The sequence below is a fragment of the Dromiciops gliroides genome, chromosome 6 (genome assembly GCF_019393635.1).
Source record: "Dromiciops gliroides isolate mDroGli1 chromosome 6, mDroGli1.pri, whole genome shotgun sequence".
NCBI classification, from domain to species: domain Eukaryota; kingdom Metazoa; phylum Chordata; class Mammalia; order Microbiotheria; family Microbiotheriidae; genus Dromiciops; species Dromiciops gliroides.
Window position 1 is genome coordinate 19,054,215 of NC_057866.1, and position 16,581 is coordinate 19,070,795.

General features: G+C 36.0%; 2 protein-coding genes and 1 non-coding gene across 3 annotated transcripts; 1 reads left to right on the forward strand and 2 right to left on the reverse strand.

Moving 5' to 3' along the window:
• Positions 1 to 3,984: 3,984 nt before the first annotated feature.
• LOC122732907 (olfactory receptor 8K3-like) lies at positions 3,985 to 4,938 on the reverse strand. Its single transcript, XM_043973333.1, has one exon. The coding sequence runs from the start codon at positions 4,933 to 4,935 to the stop codon at positions 3,985 to 3,987; it is 951 nt and encodes a 316-aa protein (XP_043829268.1). The 5' UTR covers positions 4,936 to 4,938.
• Positions 4,939 to 13,559: 8,621 nt separating this feature from the next.
• LOC122731407 (olfactory receptor 8J2-like) lies at positions 13,560 to 15,861 on the reverse strand. The gene is made up of 2 exons (XM_043971507.1): positions 15,852 to 15,861; positions 13,560 to 14,497 (listed from the first exon to the last, which is right to left on the reverse strand). The coding sequence occupies exons 1-2, from the start codon at positions 15,859 to 15,861 to the stop codon at positions 13,560 to 13,562; spliced, it is 948 nt and encodes a 315-aa protein (XP_043827442.1).
• Positions 15,862 to 16,056: 195 nt separating this feature from the next.
• On the forward strand, positions 16,057 to 16,187 carry LOC122733150. Its single transcript, XR_006353743.1, has one exon. It is a non-coding gene; the product is annotated as a small nucleolar RNA SNORA31 (small nucleolar RNA).
• Positions 16,188 to 16,581: the final 394 nt, after the last annotated feature.

The following is a 16,581-nucleotide window of genomic DNA, read 5'->3' on the forward strand; positions in this document are numbered from 1 at the left end:
ATATTTTCAACAATTAGCAAGCATTTATTTCTTAAATAATTATTTATTCAGGGGATTTCCAGGGTGGAGATAAGATGGCAGAGGAAAGGCAGTAAGCTCTAAGTAACTCATGACAAGATAACTTCAAAAATCCTCCAAATAATGCCATAGGGCAATTCCTGGAGCAGCAGAACTCACAAAAGAATGAGGTGAGATTATTTTCCAGCCAAAAATGGCTTAGAAGGTTGACAGGAGGGGACTGCTGTGCCAGGGCAGGAGTGGAGCCTAACCCCACAGTCACACTGACATAGAGCCAGTCTCTGGCAGGATTCACCAGAGAAAGAGACCCCCAGAATCTCTGAATAAGCTGCAGTTTGGAACTAAGCTCATGGTCTGCTGAGAAGGCTACACTGTTGGCTGGGGGGAGATTACAGGAATCTCTGCTGGTGCTGAGGCAGAACTTGGGTGTTTAACCCTTGGTGGGAACCAGAAAGTAGGCTTGAGTGGTGGTGGCTCAGGTAGGGGAGGGGAGCAGGCTCATCAAAGCTAACAACCACAGCACACAAAGTTTTGCTGCCTGGTTAATTAGCAAGTTCGTCTGGGGTTATCTACAGAGCAGAGAACAGGCCAGGCAAGTGAAGAACATGCCCCTCCTTAAACACCACTTTGGACCTCTGAAGCTTGTGACAGGACATCCTGGAAGTAGTGCCCCACTTTAAGAAGGAGTTAAAAAAAAAAAAGGAGTTAAAAGTCAAGTAAAAGACTGTCAAGATGAGCAGCCAGAGAAAGATGAGGAACATAGAAAAGTTCTTTAGTGACAAGGAAGATTGTGGTGCACCCTCAAAAGGCAATAGCAACATCAGGGCTCCTAAATCCAAAACTTCAAAGAAAAATATAAATTGGTTTGTCCACAGAAGCACTCAAAGAGGACTTTGAAGATAAAGTAAGAGAGGTAGAAGAAAAACATGGAAAGCAAAATGAGAATGATGAAGGAGGGTCATGAAAAATAAGTCAACAACCTGAAGAGCCAAATTGGTCAAATGGAAAAAGAGGTACAAAAGCTCTCTGAAGAAACTCATTGGTTAAAAATTAGGATGGAGCAAATTGAAGCAAATGACTTTATGAGGAGTCAAGACTCAAAAAAACCAAATCTGGGGCAGCTATGTGGCACGGTGGACAAAGCACCGGCCCTGGATTCAGGAGGACCTGAGTTCAAATCTGGCCTCAGACACTTGACATTCACTAGCTGTGTGACCCTGGACAAATCACTTAACCCTCATTGCCCTGAAAAAAAAATCAAATCCAAATCAATAACAAAATAGAGGGAAATAGGAAATATCTGCTTGGAAAAATAGGTAACCTGGAAAATAAATCCAGGAGAGATAATTTGAAAATTATTGGACTACCTGAAAACCATGATAAAGGAAAAAGCTTAGACATCATCTTCCAGGAGGAAAAATTACCCTGATATTCTAGAAGCAGAAGGTAAAATAGAAATTAAATGAATTTGCTGATCACCTGCTGAAAGAGATCCCAAAATATAAACTCCCAGGAATATTATAGCCAAATACCAGAGCTCCCAGGTAAAGGAGAAAATATTGCAAGCAGGCAGAAAAAAAAAAAAAAAACAATTCAAGTACTGTGGAGCCTTAGTCAGATAGCACAAGATCTAACAGCTTCTACATTAAAGTATTAGAAGGCATGGAATATGATATTCCAGGGGGCAAAAGAACTGGGATTTCAACCAAGAATCACCTACCCAGCAAAACTGAGTATAATCTTTCATGGGAAAAAATGTGGCTTCCATGAAAAAAAGGACTTTCACGTATTTGTGATGAAAAGAACTAAACTGAATAGAAAATTTGACTTTCAAATGCAAGACTCTAGAGAAACATAAAAAGGTAAACAGGAAAAATGAATTCAGAAGGACATTAAAAGATTAAACTGCTTACATTCCTACATGGGAAGATGATACATCTAACTCATAAGAAATTTCTCACTATAAAGGTAAATGATAGAAATAAATTTAGACAGAAGACAAGTTGGGAATTGATTAATAAGGGAAGCTATCTGTAAAATATTTATTTTTTGTTTATCTTTTTTGTTGTTGTTGTTGGGTGGTCAGAGTTGGGTCATGCCTGGGGATGAGTGTCTTGTGACTGGGGTCTGATTTGGGCTTCGTCCTACTGGATCCAGGGTGGGTGCTTTGTCCACTGTGTCACCTGGCTGCCCCACGATGACATCTTTAGGGTAAAATTGAGGTGTGAGAGAACTACATTCCTTCTGGGAAGGGGTAGAAGAGAGGTAGAATGGGGTGAGATCCCACATGAAAGAAAGAGAAAAGTGCTTATGGAGTGGGGGGAGAGATGGAGAAGGAGTGGGGTAGTGATTGAGTCTCACACTCTTCAGAATTGGCTCACAGACCTTAATATCATCAGATTATACTCAAGAAGGTATTAACATACACACTCAATTAGGTTGAGTCATCTATCTAACCCAGGGAGAAAGTAGGAGGGGAAAGGGATAAGGAGGGAATGGTGAAAGAAAGGAGGGCAATGTGTGGGAAGGGGCAGTCAGAAACAAATCCCTTTTGAGGAGGGATAGGGATAGGGTGAAATAAGATGGATAATAGAATAATTATCATGGGGAAGGGAATAGGATGTAGGGAAACAGTTAATAATAATAACTGTGAAAAGGAGAAAAGAAAAAAAATGTATAAAAAATATTTATGACAATTCCTTGTGGTGGCTTAGAATTGGAGATCTATGGAATTCCCATCAGTTGGGGAATGACTGAACAAGCTATAGTGTGTGGTTGTGGTGGAATATTATTGTGCTGAGGGAAATGATGAACAGGATGATTTCAGAAAAACCTGGAAAGACTTATTTGACTCATGTAGAGGGAAGTGAGCAGAGCCTGAAGAACATTGTGCAGTGACAGCATTAGTGTTCTATGAGCAATTGTGAATGAATTAACTACTCTCAGCAAACAATGATACAAGACAATCCCAAAGGACTAATGATAAAGCATTCTATCCACCTCCAAAGAAAGAACTGATATTGAATGAACACAGACTGAAGTCTTTTTTTTTTGGGGGGGGGGCACAAGATAATGCGGATTAAGTGACTTGTCCAGGTTCACACAGCTAGTGTCAAGTGTCTGAAGCTGCATTTAAACTCAGGTCTTCCTGAATCCAGGACCAGTGCTTTATCCACTAAGCCACCTAGCTGCCCCCCTTTTAACTCTTTTTTTAAAAATCTATTTAGGGATTATAACTAATTGTACTACATTACCTACCTTCCTAAAACCATTAAACCAATATTCATGATTTCTTATCTTCTTACCCTTATTAAACACACACACACACACACACACACACACACACGAGAAGCCATTGTGTCCTCTACCAGGACCCAATACTGGTGACCAGACAACAATATTTCATCGTATATCTCCCCTCTGAATTTGATTGGATCTCTTATATTGAGACATTTGGACACTTGGGAAAATCCATCCTACTGACTTGGTTTGGGCTCCATGATGGGATGACAACTTACTTTGAAATTTGATTTGTTCTATGATGCACATCAAGTCTCTGCTCACCTTATTCCAGAGTTCACTATATACACCTTCCTCAAATACATGCCATAAGGGCTTCACTTGTCAGGTATACCATGAATATAATATGATATTTTTCTGCTAATCTCTATGATTTTAAAATATGATTCAGAACATAGGAGGTAGAAATGAACTACATTTAAAAAATGTGAGAAGATGGATGAGGTGGCAATAAGGTATATTGCATAGAGTCTGATATTTTGTGTCAGAAAACCTAGATTTACTTCTTTCTCCTTCCACTAAAGGCCATTTTGCTAAGGGCACATGTCTTAATTTCTACCAGATAAAATTATTTTTCTATAAAATTATATAACACTTCTCATATAAATATCACAGTTTTGGTATTTGCTTCCAATAACCAATTAAAATCATATTCTACATGGTCTATTAAAGAAGACATTTGCATTGATTTTCTAGGGCTCTTTTCAAGGCACCTTTCACCTCCTTATTTCTCAAACTATAGATCAAAGGGTTGAGCATGGGAATGACCAGGGTATAGAAGACAGAAGCTATCTTGTCTGTATCAAAGGAATGGCTAGACTTGGGCTGTAAATACATAAAAGTTAGTGTTCCATAGAACACAACCACCACTGTGAGATGAGAGCCACAGGTGGAGAAAGCTTTGTGTCTACCCTCAGCAGAGTTCATCCTCAGGACAGCCATAAGAATGAGTCCATATGAAACAAGAACAACCAGCAGGGAGGAAATTAAATTAAAAGCAGAAAGGCTCAGAAGAATTAATTCTACATCTTTTGCATCACTGCCTAAAATACTTAAGAGGGGGAGACTATCACAGTAGAAGTGACTAATTACATTGGATTTCCAAAAAGATGAATTAAAAATCTTAATTGTAATCAGCAGTGCTTCAAAGGAGCTGTAGAGATACGGGATGGAAACCAAGAGGCAGCACATTTTGTCTGACATGATGACCATGTATAGTAGGGGATTACAGATGGCTACGTAGCGGTCATAGGCCATCACTGAAAGCATAAAAAGTTCATTTATCATGAAGGTTATAAAGACAACTAGCTGGGTGGCACATGCAATATAGGAGATAGTATTTTTTTCTGCTACAAAATTAACCAACATTTTTGGGCCAATTGCAGTGGAGTATCCAAGATCAATGAATGCCAGATTCCTGAGGAAAAAGTACATGGGAGTTTTTAGGTGAGAATCAAATTTGGTCAAAATAATCAAACCCAAGTTCCCCAGAACTATCGCCAGGTAGATGATGAGGAACACAAGGAAAAGGGGAATCTGCAGGTCAGGATGATCTGTGATGCCCATGAGAATGAATTCTGTTACTTGAAAAAATGTTGTTTCATTCCACTTATCCATTTCTTCTATCGAAGGAAAGGAGTCTGAGAAGAAAGGGAGATAATCTAAGATTGAATCGATAGATATCAATCACAAAAATTTATTTATGTAGGATATTTAGGAATACCACTCACTGGTCAATATGACATTGATGAGTTAGAACAAGATCTCCTTACTTCCTATAACCTTCCCTTAGTGTCTGAACTATAGACAGATTCCTTTGTTGTCTGCATAATGAAATTGAGCCTGGGAAAATTTTTTAATATATTTAATACCTATCATTTTCAGTGATATAATATACTTTATTCATGGAATTTTTCTCATAATGGTATCCTGGAGCATATATTACAAAACTGATTGAGCAACCAAAAATGAGCAGTATTCAAACTTCCATATTTTTGTTTGTTTGTTTTATGGGGCAATGAGAGTTAAGTGACTTTCCCAGGGTCACACAGCTCGTACATGTCAAGTGTCTGAGGCCAGATTTGAACTCAGGCCTCCTGAATCCAGGGCTGGTGCTTTATCCACTGTGTCACCTAGCTGCCCCCCCCATATTTTTTTAATTTACAGGAAATTTTCTTTGACATTCATCAGCTAAGATTTATAATCAAATGTTTCTGTAAGAAAACCTCCTGATGGACATGCAAATAAACCCCCCCAAAAAAAACAGGTGTGTGAATTTTTATTCTTGATATTTACATACACTATATAAAAAACAGAGTTGGCCCTGATGAAAATTATTAGTTTGAATATGTCACATATGGAAGAGAGACCTTTCCCTCTCAGGTAATTCATCCAATAATAGGTTATCCAGGGAAAGTAGCAATTTCTATACATATCAAAGTGGGAAGGGAATAACTCTAGGCTCTTGGTGTTATGGAACATAAAAAAAAATTCTGTGAGAAGACATTAGAGTGAAAGGAACTTGAAATGTTATTTGTTTTTGGATATTCATGAACTAATACTTTTAAAAATCAGTCAGAATGAAAAGAAAATAAAAATAACTGGATTTGAGAAGAGGGGAGCCCCTTAGCCTTCCTTTCCCTTTTACCTACCTCTGCAAGTGAGGCTATGACCTTCTTTCCATTTCTTCCTCTCATAAACAGAAGACAACTAAGCATTGGAAGAGAATGCATTTTGTCCAGTATCCTTCATATGCCATGTAATTCTAACCTGTTGTGATCACTTCAAGAAATTGACAAAATTGGATAATTTTCAGAAAATTTGATATGACTCACTATAATTTATGGGATGGGAGTGATAGTCATAATCCCTAGTACCCCATCTGCAACAAGTAGAAAACTCTAAAATTATCCCTAGTTTGTTTATGTGTGACCTTCAAGTTAGAAATAGATTTGTTATATCTGCACCTGCTCGATAAGATCTAATATTAGCTTAGTCCTGTTTTACAATCCTAGCTATGTCCAAAGATCTCCAGTTCCCATGTTAATAGTATATAGTAGATCCCAGGGATACCTACTTAAAGAGTTCTAACTCTGTTGCAAATGTTAGTCATGGGACAGAACTGTAATTTTAGATATCAAAAGCTTAGAACAGCTGCCCCCAAACTTCAAGTTAAAACCTTTAAACTTAATGATTCTCACATCCATATGTTTATTTTAGAAAGAATCTTCCTTTTGGCTTATTTCTAAATATTCTCTCAAGCCTCTATTACTGTATTTAAATGGGATTGATGTAACTTTAATAATGACCCTTACATTTTATAATTATAAAATACTTTAAGGTTTGCAAGGTGCTTTAAATATGTTTTGTCATTTGATTATCACAAAAACTCTATGTTGTAGGGTGCTGATATTATCTGCATTGTAAAAGCCTGGAATCAGGGAATGGATAATCAGAAAGGTGAAATTATTTGACCAGCATCACGCTGATGGCAAGTCCCTGGGGGTGGGGAGTACCTGGCTGCTTCCTAACTTCAAAGCCAGTTTTCTGGAAACCTCACTATTGTGAGGCAATGTGTCATAGCAAATAGATTCCTTGCCCTGCATCAGAAAGTCCTGTGTTCTAATTCTACTTCTGACTTTTGCCAAATGTGCAAATATAAACAAGTCATTTCTCAGAAGTCCAGTTTCCTCATCTATATAAAGAGGATAATTATATCACTGGCCTCATGGTATGGCTCTGAGGATCCAATTATATGATGCAGAGACAAAGTCTCACAAATATTAAAGCATCATGGGCATGCATGCAAATTATCATTGCCATCATAATTATTAGCACAAATCGACCATGTAAAGTCTATTGCCCCCAGGGTGTTATAGGTGTTTGGAAATCAAAATAAGACTGGATTTTGAAAAGCTTTATCTCTTATTCTAATAAATGGGTCATATTAATTAAATCATGTCTACTATATATTCAGCTTTCTTTGTTCATTAGTTTACTTAGAAAACTGAGATAAAGATTGAAAGTAAGACTGATAAAAATATTATCACTTGAATCCTCAAAATGATGAGGTAGATGGGACTGCCTCATTGAATGTTCCCTACTGAGACTTTTATCATACAACTTGCAAAACAGTACTATTCACTAAGAGAGTAGGAACAGTGATACACTCTTCCAGTTGGGATGTCTGGATCATTTTGATGTTTTAGAAACATGTATACTATATGTATCACTAAAATATCCTGGTTGTCACTATTCTAACATATCTGGCCCAGCTGGTGAGATTTGTTTGAGCAGAGTCCCTGCAATGACAGGATATGAAGCTAGGGACCTTCAGGATTGCCCATAGTCAAAGGGCATAATGGAAATGATAATAAACCAAGAATAATGTTGTCTGCTCACCAAGAGTGGAGAATCTGCTATGCCTTGCTCATGTTGTCCCTAGTCAACTGCTAGGGGGAGAGTTTATGAGTTTCTCAGCCTCCTGAGACCTTATCCCTGAAGCACTGAGAAGGCTTAATGAATTACCTACTGTCATCAGAGAAGTTGCTAGGAGTATTGGTAATCAATGCAATTTCCTACCATTTTAGGTTGTTTCATGTGCTGATTAATAATTCTTATCTCACATAAAGATACACTGATATTCACATGTGATCAAGTCTCCATTTCAAAATCCCAGTAGGTAGAATTGTGTGTTCTCCATGGCTATAACCCTTTGGGATGCTAGAGAAGTTGCTATTTGTTTTCTCTGGGCCTGAGTGTCCTCACTCTTAGAGGGTTTGTAGGGACTACTCTTATCTCTATACAAAATAGATAAGTCACACACATACACACACATATACATATACTTGTGCATATATATATGTGTGTGTGTGTATATATATAGTTTTGTATACATATATATGTATATATATACACTTAAAGTTTATGTACATATGAACATGTGCATATAGTAGATATGCATATATGAGTGTGTATATGTGCTATATACATATAGTTCTTAGGATATAGTAATACATAGATATTTAATAAATAATTAATGCTTAATGAATGTTCATTGATTGTTTAAAATACATTTCAATGACTTGTGATTTCTTTGAGCAGATCCTACCTTTTCAAACTCAGTTAAACAAAGGGCTTTCTTACTACTAAATCTTCTTGACTAACTATGGCTGAAAACTTCATCACCCTTTGTTGAACTTGGAGATTAAATTTATTGGCTCTTTTGATCCTGAGAAGATAAATACTCAGGCTATAATAGAAATAGAGTTATACTTTGCAAAATATGTTAATATGTATCTCATAGGGAAATATGATACTTTTATAATTATAATACATATTTCATTTGCTTGAATACTCATAACAGTCTTGGGAAATAGATGCTATTATTATCCTTATTTTATAGATGAATAATCTGAGTTATTGGGAAGTTCACTGACATGACCAGAGTCATCCATGTAAATGTGATTGAAGCAGGATTTTAACTAAGGCCATCCTGATTGAAAGCCCTATACACTGAAACTCACTTGCTGAGTAGAGTAGAAGAGAGTTTTGTGGTATGAAGAGAAAGCCAGCGTAAGTGTCAAGAACTCAGTTTAAGTTACCATGTCTATACCTACTATCTATTTGACTGTTGATGAATTACTAAACTTTCAGTACTCACACTATTCTGTACAATAGCTTGCCAACCTGGAGATATATGAGATTCAGTAAAAATAAAAATAATCAATCAATTGGGGGCACCTAGGTAGTTTAGTGGATAGGATAGAGCACTGACCCTGGAATCAGGAGGACCTGAATTCAAATCCATCTTCAGACACTTGACATCTATTAGAGCTGTATGACCCTGGGCAAGTCACTTAACCCTCATTGCCCTGCGGGGGGGGGGGAGGGGAGAAAGAACAAAGAAAAAAAATCAAGTAACTTTTAAGCTTCTCTTGTGTGCCAAGAATTCTCTTATTTATTTTGGATACAAAGACTAAAAAGGAAGTAGACTCTAACCTGAAATTTTGACTCATATCCTGGACCATATGTGCATATTAGTAAGTCAACAAACATTTATTAAGCACTTACTATGTGTCAATCATTGTACTAAGCACAAGGGACCCAAAGAAAGGTCAAATATAGACTTCACAGGGCCAGCTAGGTGGCTCAGTGGAGAAAGTACTGGCTCTGGATTCGGGAGGACCTGAGTTCAAATCTGGCCTCGGACACCTGACACTTACTAGCTGTATAATGCTATGCAAGTCACTTAACCTTCGTTGCCCCAACAACAACAAGGAAACACCATATATATATATATATATATATATATATATATATATATATATATATATACACACACACATACACACACACATATATATACATACATACATACACACACATATAGATATACACACACATATATGTGTGTGTAAATATGTATATATGTGTGTATATATACACAGAGAGAGAAATACTGTTTTAACAAGACATAAACATAATCAAGTAGAGATAATTCGCAAATGGAAATAATTAATGTATACAAGAATATATAGTTCAAATATATGACAAATATAATGCAGTTTTGTGAGGGAATCCACTGATCTGGGAACATCAGTAAAGGCTTTAGGTGGAAGGTTTAGCTTGAGCTTTGTCTGAAGGACATAAGAAATTTGATGTGAAGATGTGAGGAAAGAGTACATTTCAGTTATGGGACTGCAAAGGTATAGAGATGGGAGATGTCATATCATGTACACCAAATAACTATATGGTCCTTGGTTGTACCATCAATATTATAGCAATATTTCCCAATTTTTTTTTCTCTGTTAAGTTAAAATGCTACCAAACACAAACAGTTTTGAATGACACCAAAATGACATTCTATTTATAATAAACATAAATTTATTAAGTACTTACAATAAACTTAATTATAAATGTTGCCTTCAAAAGCTCAAAAGTATCTCATTGAAATATTATATATATATATATTGTATTCTATAACCATAAAAATATATAAATTATAAACTCCAATTAGAAAATGATTATGCATATTTATGTGACATTCAAGTAATATAGCAATATCTTAGATATTTAATTTGATCTATGATATTATATTTATGAATTTTGTTGGAAATAACTAATATTTAGTGAAATAAGATATAACAGAAGATGTCAAAATGATAAATTGAGTATATTTTAAATTTTATTTTGGGGCTTTTTTATTTGTACAAAGTTTTGGAATATTTGGTTGAACAGAAATGAAACACTTCTTAAATATGTTTCTGCATCAAGTTTATTTCTGTATTTTTTATTGAAATTAAGACAAAAGAAAATGGTTGCTTATTGAAGTACATGGTAGAAAAAAAATGTAGGTGAATTTTACAATTTCTTGTTGATAGAAATTCTTGTATTTTTAGCCAAATAGACAAAAATGAAGAGACAGATAGATTAGAAAATATTTATTTCCCATTTATTTATTTATTCATTCATTCATTTATTCATTTATTTATTTATTTTTGGTATGAGGCAATTGGGTTTAAGTGACTTGCCCAGGATCACACAGCTAGTAAGTGTTAAGTGCCTGAGGCAAGATTTAAACTCAGGTCCTCATACATCCTGGGCTGGTGCTCTATCCACTGTACCACCTAGCTGCCCCTTTTCTATTTAATTTAGGATAAATAATATATTAAATGATACATATACTTAAAGTTCAATCAAATATTCATTTTAATGATATGTTTAAATAGATGATAGATAGATAGATAGATAGGTATAAACTCATCTTTGTGAGAAATTAATATCTTGGGGCAACTAGGTGGTGCAGTGGATAAAGCACTGGCCCTGGAGTCAGGAGGACTGAAGTTCAAATCCGGCATCAGACACTTGATACCTACTAGCTGTGTGACCCTGGGCAAGTCACTTAACCCAAATTGCCTCACAACAATAACAACAAAAACAAAGAAATTAATATCTTCATATGTGTCTCTTCTCTTCTATCACCAACACACACATTCATAGAAACTGTACATAACAACTGACCAATGTTGCCAATCAGTACACTTAAAAATACATATGATAGAATAGTAACATAAGGGGAAAGTAAGTTCAAATTGGGAAATGAATTCAACTATACCCTCCAATGGAGGGAGAGACAGAGAATATGTATAAATGAAATACATACATACATATATGAGATATATTCATACATATATACATGAATATATATACGTATTCTGTTTCTGCCTCTGTCTCTATATACATACATATAGATAGATAGATAGATAGATAGATAGATAGATAGATAGATAGATAGATAGATAGATAAGTAGATAGATATAGATATAGATATGTGTATAATTCTTTCTGTGTACCAATGGACTGTTATTCAAATATCTAGAATAGGCCTCATACAGACTTTTGTTTATGTGGTTCTTACTGCTAGCAATGTAGATGACAATCCTGTCTATGCCTGAAAACCTATGTGAGCAACATCCTTATCCTCCAATAAATCTGCCCCAATGTCTCAATCAGCAGCCTGCAGACCTTCCTCTTAATTCTTTTGCTATTTAAGGAACAAATATATAAATACAATGTCTATACATGAGTGAACCTGTGGTAGAAAAGAAGAAAGACATATATGAAGGTATTCATTGCTTATAAATATATAAATGGTGCTAAATATATCTCTCAAATTTTAAACTGAATAGAATCCTTCATTCCCTTATAGAATCATCATATAAAAACATTTTGAAAGGGTTGTAAAGCTCAGAGACAGCTGAGAAAAGCTAATGTCATATCATAAGACATTATGGCAGAATCTGTTACCCCTCTCTCCTCCAACACTGCCACTACACCAAACGATGATCTCATCCTTTAATCCCTGGTCTCCTGCCTTAGTCTACTGATTGGTTTACCTCTCAAAAATCTCTTCTGTCTCTAAGCGATCTTTTGATCAGCTGCCAAAGTGATCTTTGGGTTGATTGTGACCCCCATTCCCATCTCTCACTATGTCGTCCATGATAATATATAACTCCTTGTTATAACATTCAAAACTTTGCAAAACCTGCCCCCTCCTACCTTTGCAGTCTTCTTACTCCTTAACTCCTAAGAATCTGCTCTGTAATCTTGTTATACTTTTCTCCTTGATGTTACTTAAGCACGGCATTCCATCTTCTGACTCCAGAAACATTCATATAGGTTGTTTCCAAAATCTAGAATTCACTCCCTGCTCATTTCCACCTCCTTCCTGCCTTCATATCATAGATAAAATCCTCCTTCCAATGGAATACTTTCCTGATCCTCCTAAAGCTAGAATGTTCCCTTTATTGATTATCTCCAATGTCTCCTGTGTATAACAGTTGTTATTTTCCCCATTAGACTGTGAGATTATTAAGAGTTGTGGCTGTCTTTTGCCTTTCTTTTATACTCAAAATATAACTCAGGGTCTAGTACAAAGTAGGTGCTTAATAAGTGCTTATTGACTAATTGAAATATAGTGAAATGACATTCACATTTCAGGTCATACCACTGGAGATTTGTTTGTTTTGTTTTTTTGTTGTTGTTTTGGGGGGGGGGCAGGGCAATGACGGTTAAGTGACTTCCCCAAGGTCACACAGCTAGTAAGTGTCACGTGTCTGAGGGCGGATTTGAACTCAGGACCTCCTGAATCCAGGGCCCGTGCTTTATCAATTGTACCACCTAGCTGCCCCACCACTGTAGGTTTAAACAAAACTAGAGTATCATTAGATCATTCAATAGAATAAAAATCAATAATTGTGGTTTTAAATACATTTGAAGCATTTATGAAACTCAAATACTCCGACAAAGCACATATATAGCCCCATTTACTCCACCTACAATGCTGCACAATATTATAACCTCCCATATCAGTAGGATGCAAAAGGATTTGCAAAAGGTTAATATAAAATTCTCAGTACACAGTCCTCTGGTTTCTACATTTTATCTTATTTTCCTTCATTCTAAATTCTTCTGATTCTCTCCCCAAGCTTATTTTGTTTGTCCTAACTAGCTTTCATATTGCCTTTCTTCTAGACTCTTGACTGTTCTTCTTGATGGGATACCAGATCTGTTTATTTCCATTCCAAGACATTTTTATAATTTCTTTTCTTTTTTGTTTAATTAATTTATTATTGCCAGGTTGTCACCCATTCCCAATAATTTACTGCCTGTACCCATTGCACTCCTATAACTCCTGTTTCAGCTTATGAATCTCATGGTTTACTCAAATATTTGTCAAATTACAAGTTTTTACAGTTTTGGCAAGGGTTGGTGAGGGCTCTCTTTAGAGCCTCCTTCACATCCTTGTTCCTCAAACTATAGATCATAGGATTCAGCATGGGGATCACTAGTGTGTAAAACACTGAAGCCATTTTATCAGTGTCTAAGGAATGGTTTGACCTGGGCTGCAAATACATGAAAAGGAGTGTCCCATAGAAAACAGTGACAGCTGTCATGTGAGAAGCACAGGTGGAGAAGGCTTTCTGTCTCCCTTCTGCTGAACGTATCCTCAGGATAGCCAAGATAATGTGGAAGTATGAAACCAGTACAATTGTCATGGAAAAAAAGAGATTGGTAGCTGAGGAGATAAAGACTACTGTCTCTGGCAAATGGGTACCAGAGCAAGATAAAGCTAACAAAGGGACATTATCACAGTAAAAATGATTAATGATGTTGGAAGAACAGTAGGACATTGAGAAAACACAAGAGGTGACTGTCACGGCTGTTGAAAAGCTATAAATGTATGTAAGGACAACAAGCAGGATGCAAACCTTCCTTGACACTACAACCATGTATAATAGGGGATTGCAAATAGCCACATAGCGGTCATAGGCCATGGCAGCCAACATGAAAATCTCAGCAACAATGAAGACTAAAAAACCTCCAAGTTGAGTTGCACACCCATAGTAGGAAACTATTTTCTTCTCTACCAAGAAATTGACCAGCATCTGGGGAGCAATGACAGTAGAATTCCCAAGATTAATGATAGCCAAGTGTCTGAGGAAAAAGTACATGGGAGTTTGAAGTTGAGAATCTATACTAGTGAGTGTGATGATTCCTACATTTCCAGTAACTGTCACTCCATAGATTGCTAAAAAGATTAAGAAGAGGGGAACTTGAAGCTCTGGACGATCTGAAACTCCAATGAGAATGAATGTGGTTACATGAGAAATATTTCCTGGAACCATTTTCAATTGGTTTCATCTGGTAAGGGAATAAATGGGGGGAAAAATTTAGAAGGCCAAGGATAATTGTTCTAGAACTTGCATTTCAAATAAATCACTGTATCTTAGGATTATTTTTTAAAATTGTTCAGAGAAACATATTTTAGATGTGGAGATATATATTTACCTGGTTCCTGACCTATTGAGATGAGTTCAAAAGAACTGATAGTTAAATTTTCAGTATGAGAATTTAACACCTTAGAATTCCCAAAAAGCATAAATCAATGCTTGATTTAGTGTGTTGTTGAACATCTAGACTTAAGGATGGAAGAAAAATATGAAAATTAAACTTAAAAATGCATAATGTGGGGGACAGCTAGGTGTCACAATGGATAAAACACTGACCCTGGATTCAGGAGTATCTGAGTTCAAATCTGGCCTCAGACTAGCTGTGTGACCCAGGACAAGTCACTTAACCCTCATTGCCTTGCAAAAAAAAAAAAATGCATATTGTACCTATCTATCCACAACCAGTTAGCTAGATGAGATAATACTGTGAAGTATCTTCCCGGTTCAACTTTCTGATCCTTAAATTAAGAAAATCAATAACGGGGGCAGCTAGATGGCGCAGTGGATAGAGTACCGGCCCTGGAGTCAGGAGTACCTGAGTTCAACTCTGGCCTCAGACACTTAACACTTACTAGCTGTGTGACCCTGGGCAAGTCACTTAACCCCAATTGCCTCACCAAAAAAAAAAAAAAGAAAAAAAAAAAAAAGAAAATCAATAACTATTTACACTGAAAGCTTCTATTTTTCTTGGTAACTCTCAGAAGTGTAGATGTGTCCTAGGCATGTAAGAAATGGTCAGTAAATATGTATGAAAAACTGCACTTCAATTGTACAGTAATTTTACAGGAAGCCTTTACAAATCCCCCTTAATTTCAGGACCCTCCCTCCATTGATCATCTACAGTTATTCCTGTCTACACCTTGTTTGTCTATAGCGGTTTTCATGTTGTTTTCCTCATTTGACCCTGTGGTTCTTGAAATCCGTCATTATCTTTTGCCTTTTTTATATATCCTCAGCAATTACCAAAGATCTTGACTCATAGCAGTTTCTTAACCATTATTTATGGACCAAGTGATTGATAAATCTCTGTCTTCTAAAGAAATCAATCATAATTTTAAATTATTTTGTTGCTATTTGTCAAGACAAGAATTGCCATAGGTGAAAATCATGTGGGGACTTTAGTAAATTCAAGCCTGATAAAGTTCATAGGAATTATGTGAATACCTCCAAAAATAAATAAAATATTAGAATGAATTAATAGAAGCATAATATAAGAATGAATTATAAGAATAGTATCACTCTTCTCCATCCTATCAAACCTCAAGTTTACTTCATTTCTGGGTGCAATGTTTTGTGAAACATTGACAAACTGGTGAATATATTCGTTGTTTTGGAAAAACGCTAGAAACTTTACCACATAACTGTGAGGTAAAGGAATTGGAAATGATTAACCTAGAGAAGGAAAGACAGAACAGGTAAAGAACTGTCAAAAGAAGAAAGATCTATGCATCTCCTTGACAGACCTGGAGCAGTTATGTCTGCTTTTAAGGTTTCCACTAAGATGCAAGAAAAATATTCCTCTTGCTTTCTTTCTTCCTGATTGTGGCAGTCTAGATTGAATAGGATAATACATCTTTGTGTGAATATTTTAGAGTCATTTTATAATTTTTATTTTTGGTAGGCATTTTGGAACAGAAGTATGACAAAAGTATCCTAGCTCTGCCAATTTGCTAGACCTTTTGAGGTTGAGCAAGTCCTATAGATTAGTTTGGTATAGATAATTTAGAATTTTTGAATAATATAGGTCAAATTCTGAAATAGTAATTGTTACAGGATGTGACTGTTTTAATGATGAGGGGCAGAAATATGACTCTTAAGGTCTGAACCTATTTCCAAGTCTAGCAGTATTAGCTTGCAGTTACAAGCCTCCCACCTAAAGGTAGAGGTCGATGGTACCTGGAAGTCCCAGATTGATTTTTTAAAAACAAGCTCAAGTGTTGAATCATATGAATAAAACTGAGTTTTATGT

What these genes read in the sequence shown, in the direction of transcription:
- LOC122732907 (XM_043973333.1), bottom strand. Translation starts at nt 4,935, where the DNA reads ATGGATAAGTGGAATGAAACAACATTTTTTCAAGTAACAGAATTCATT.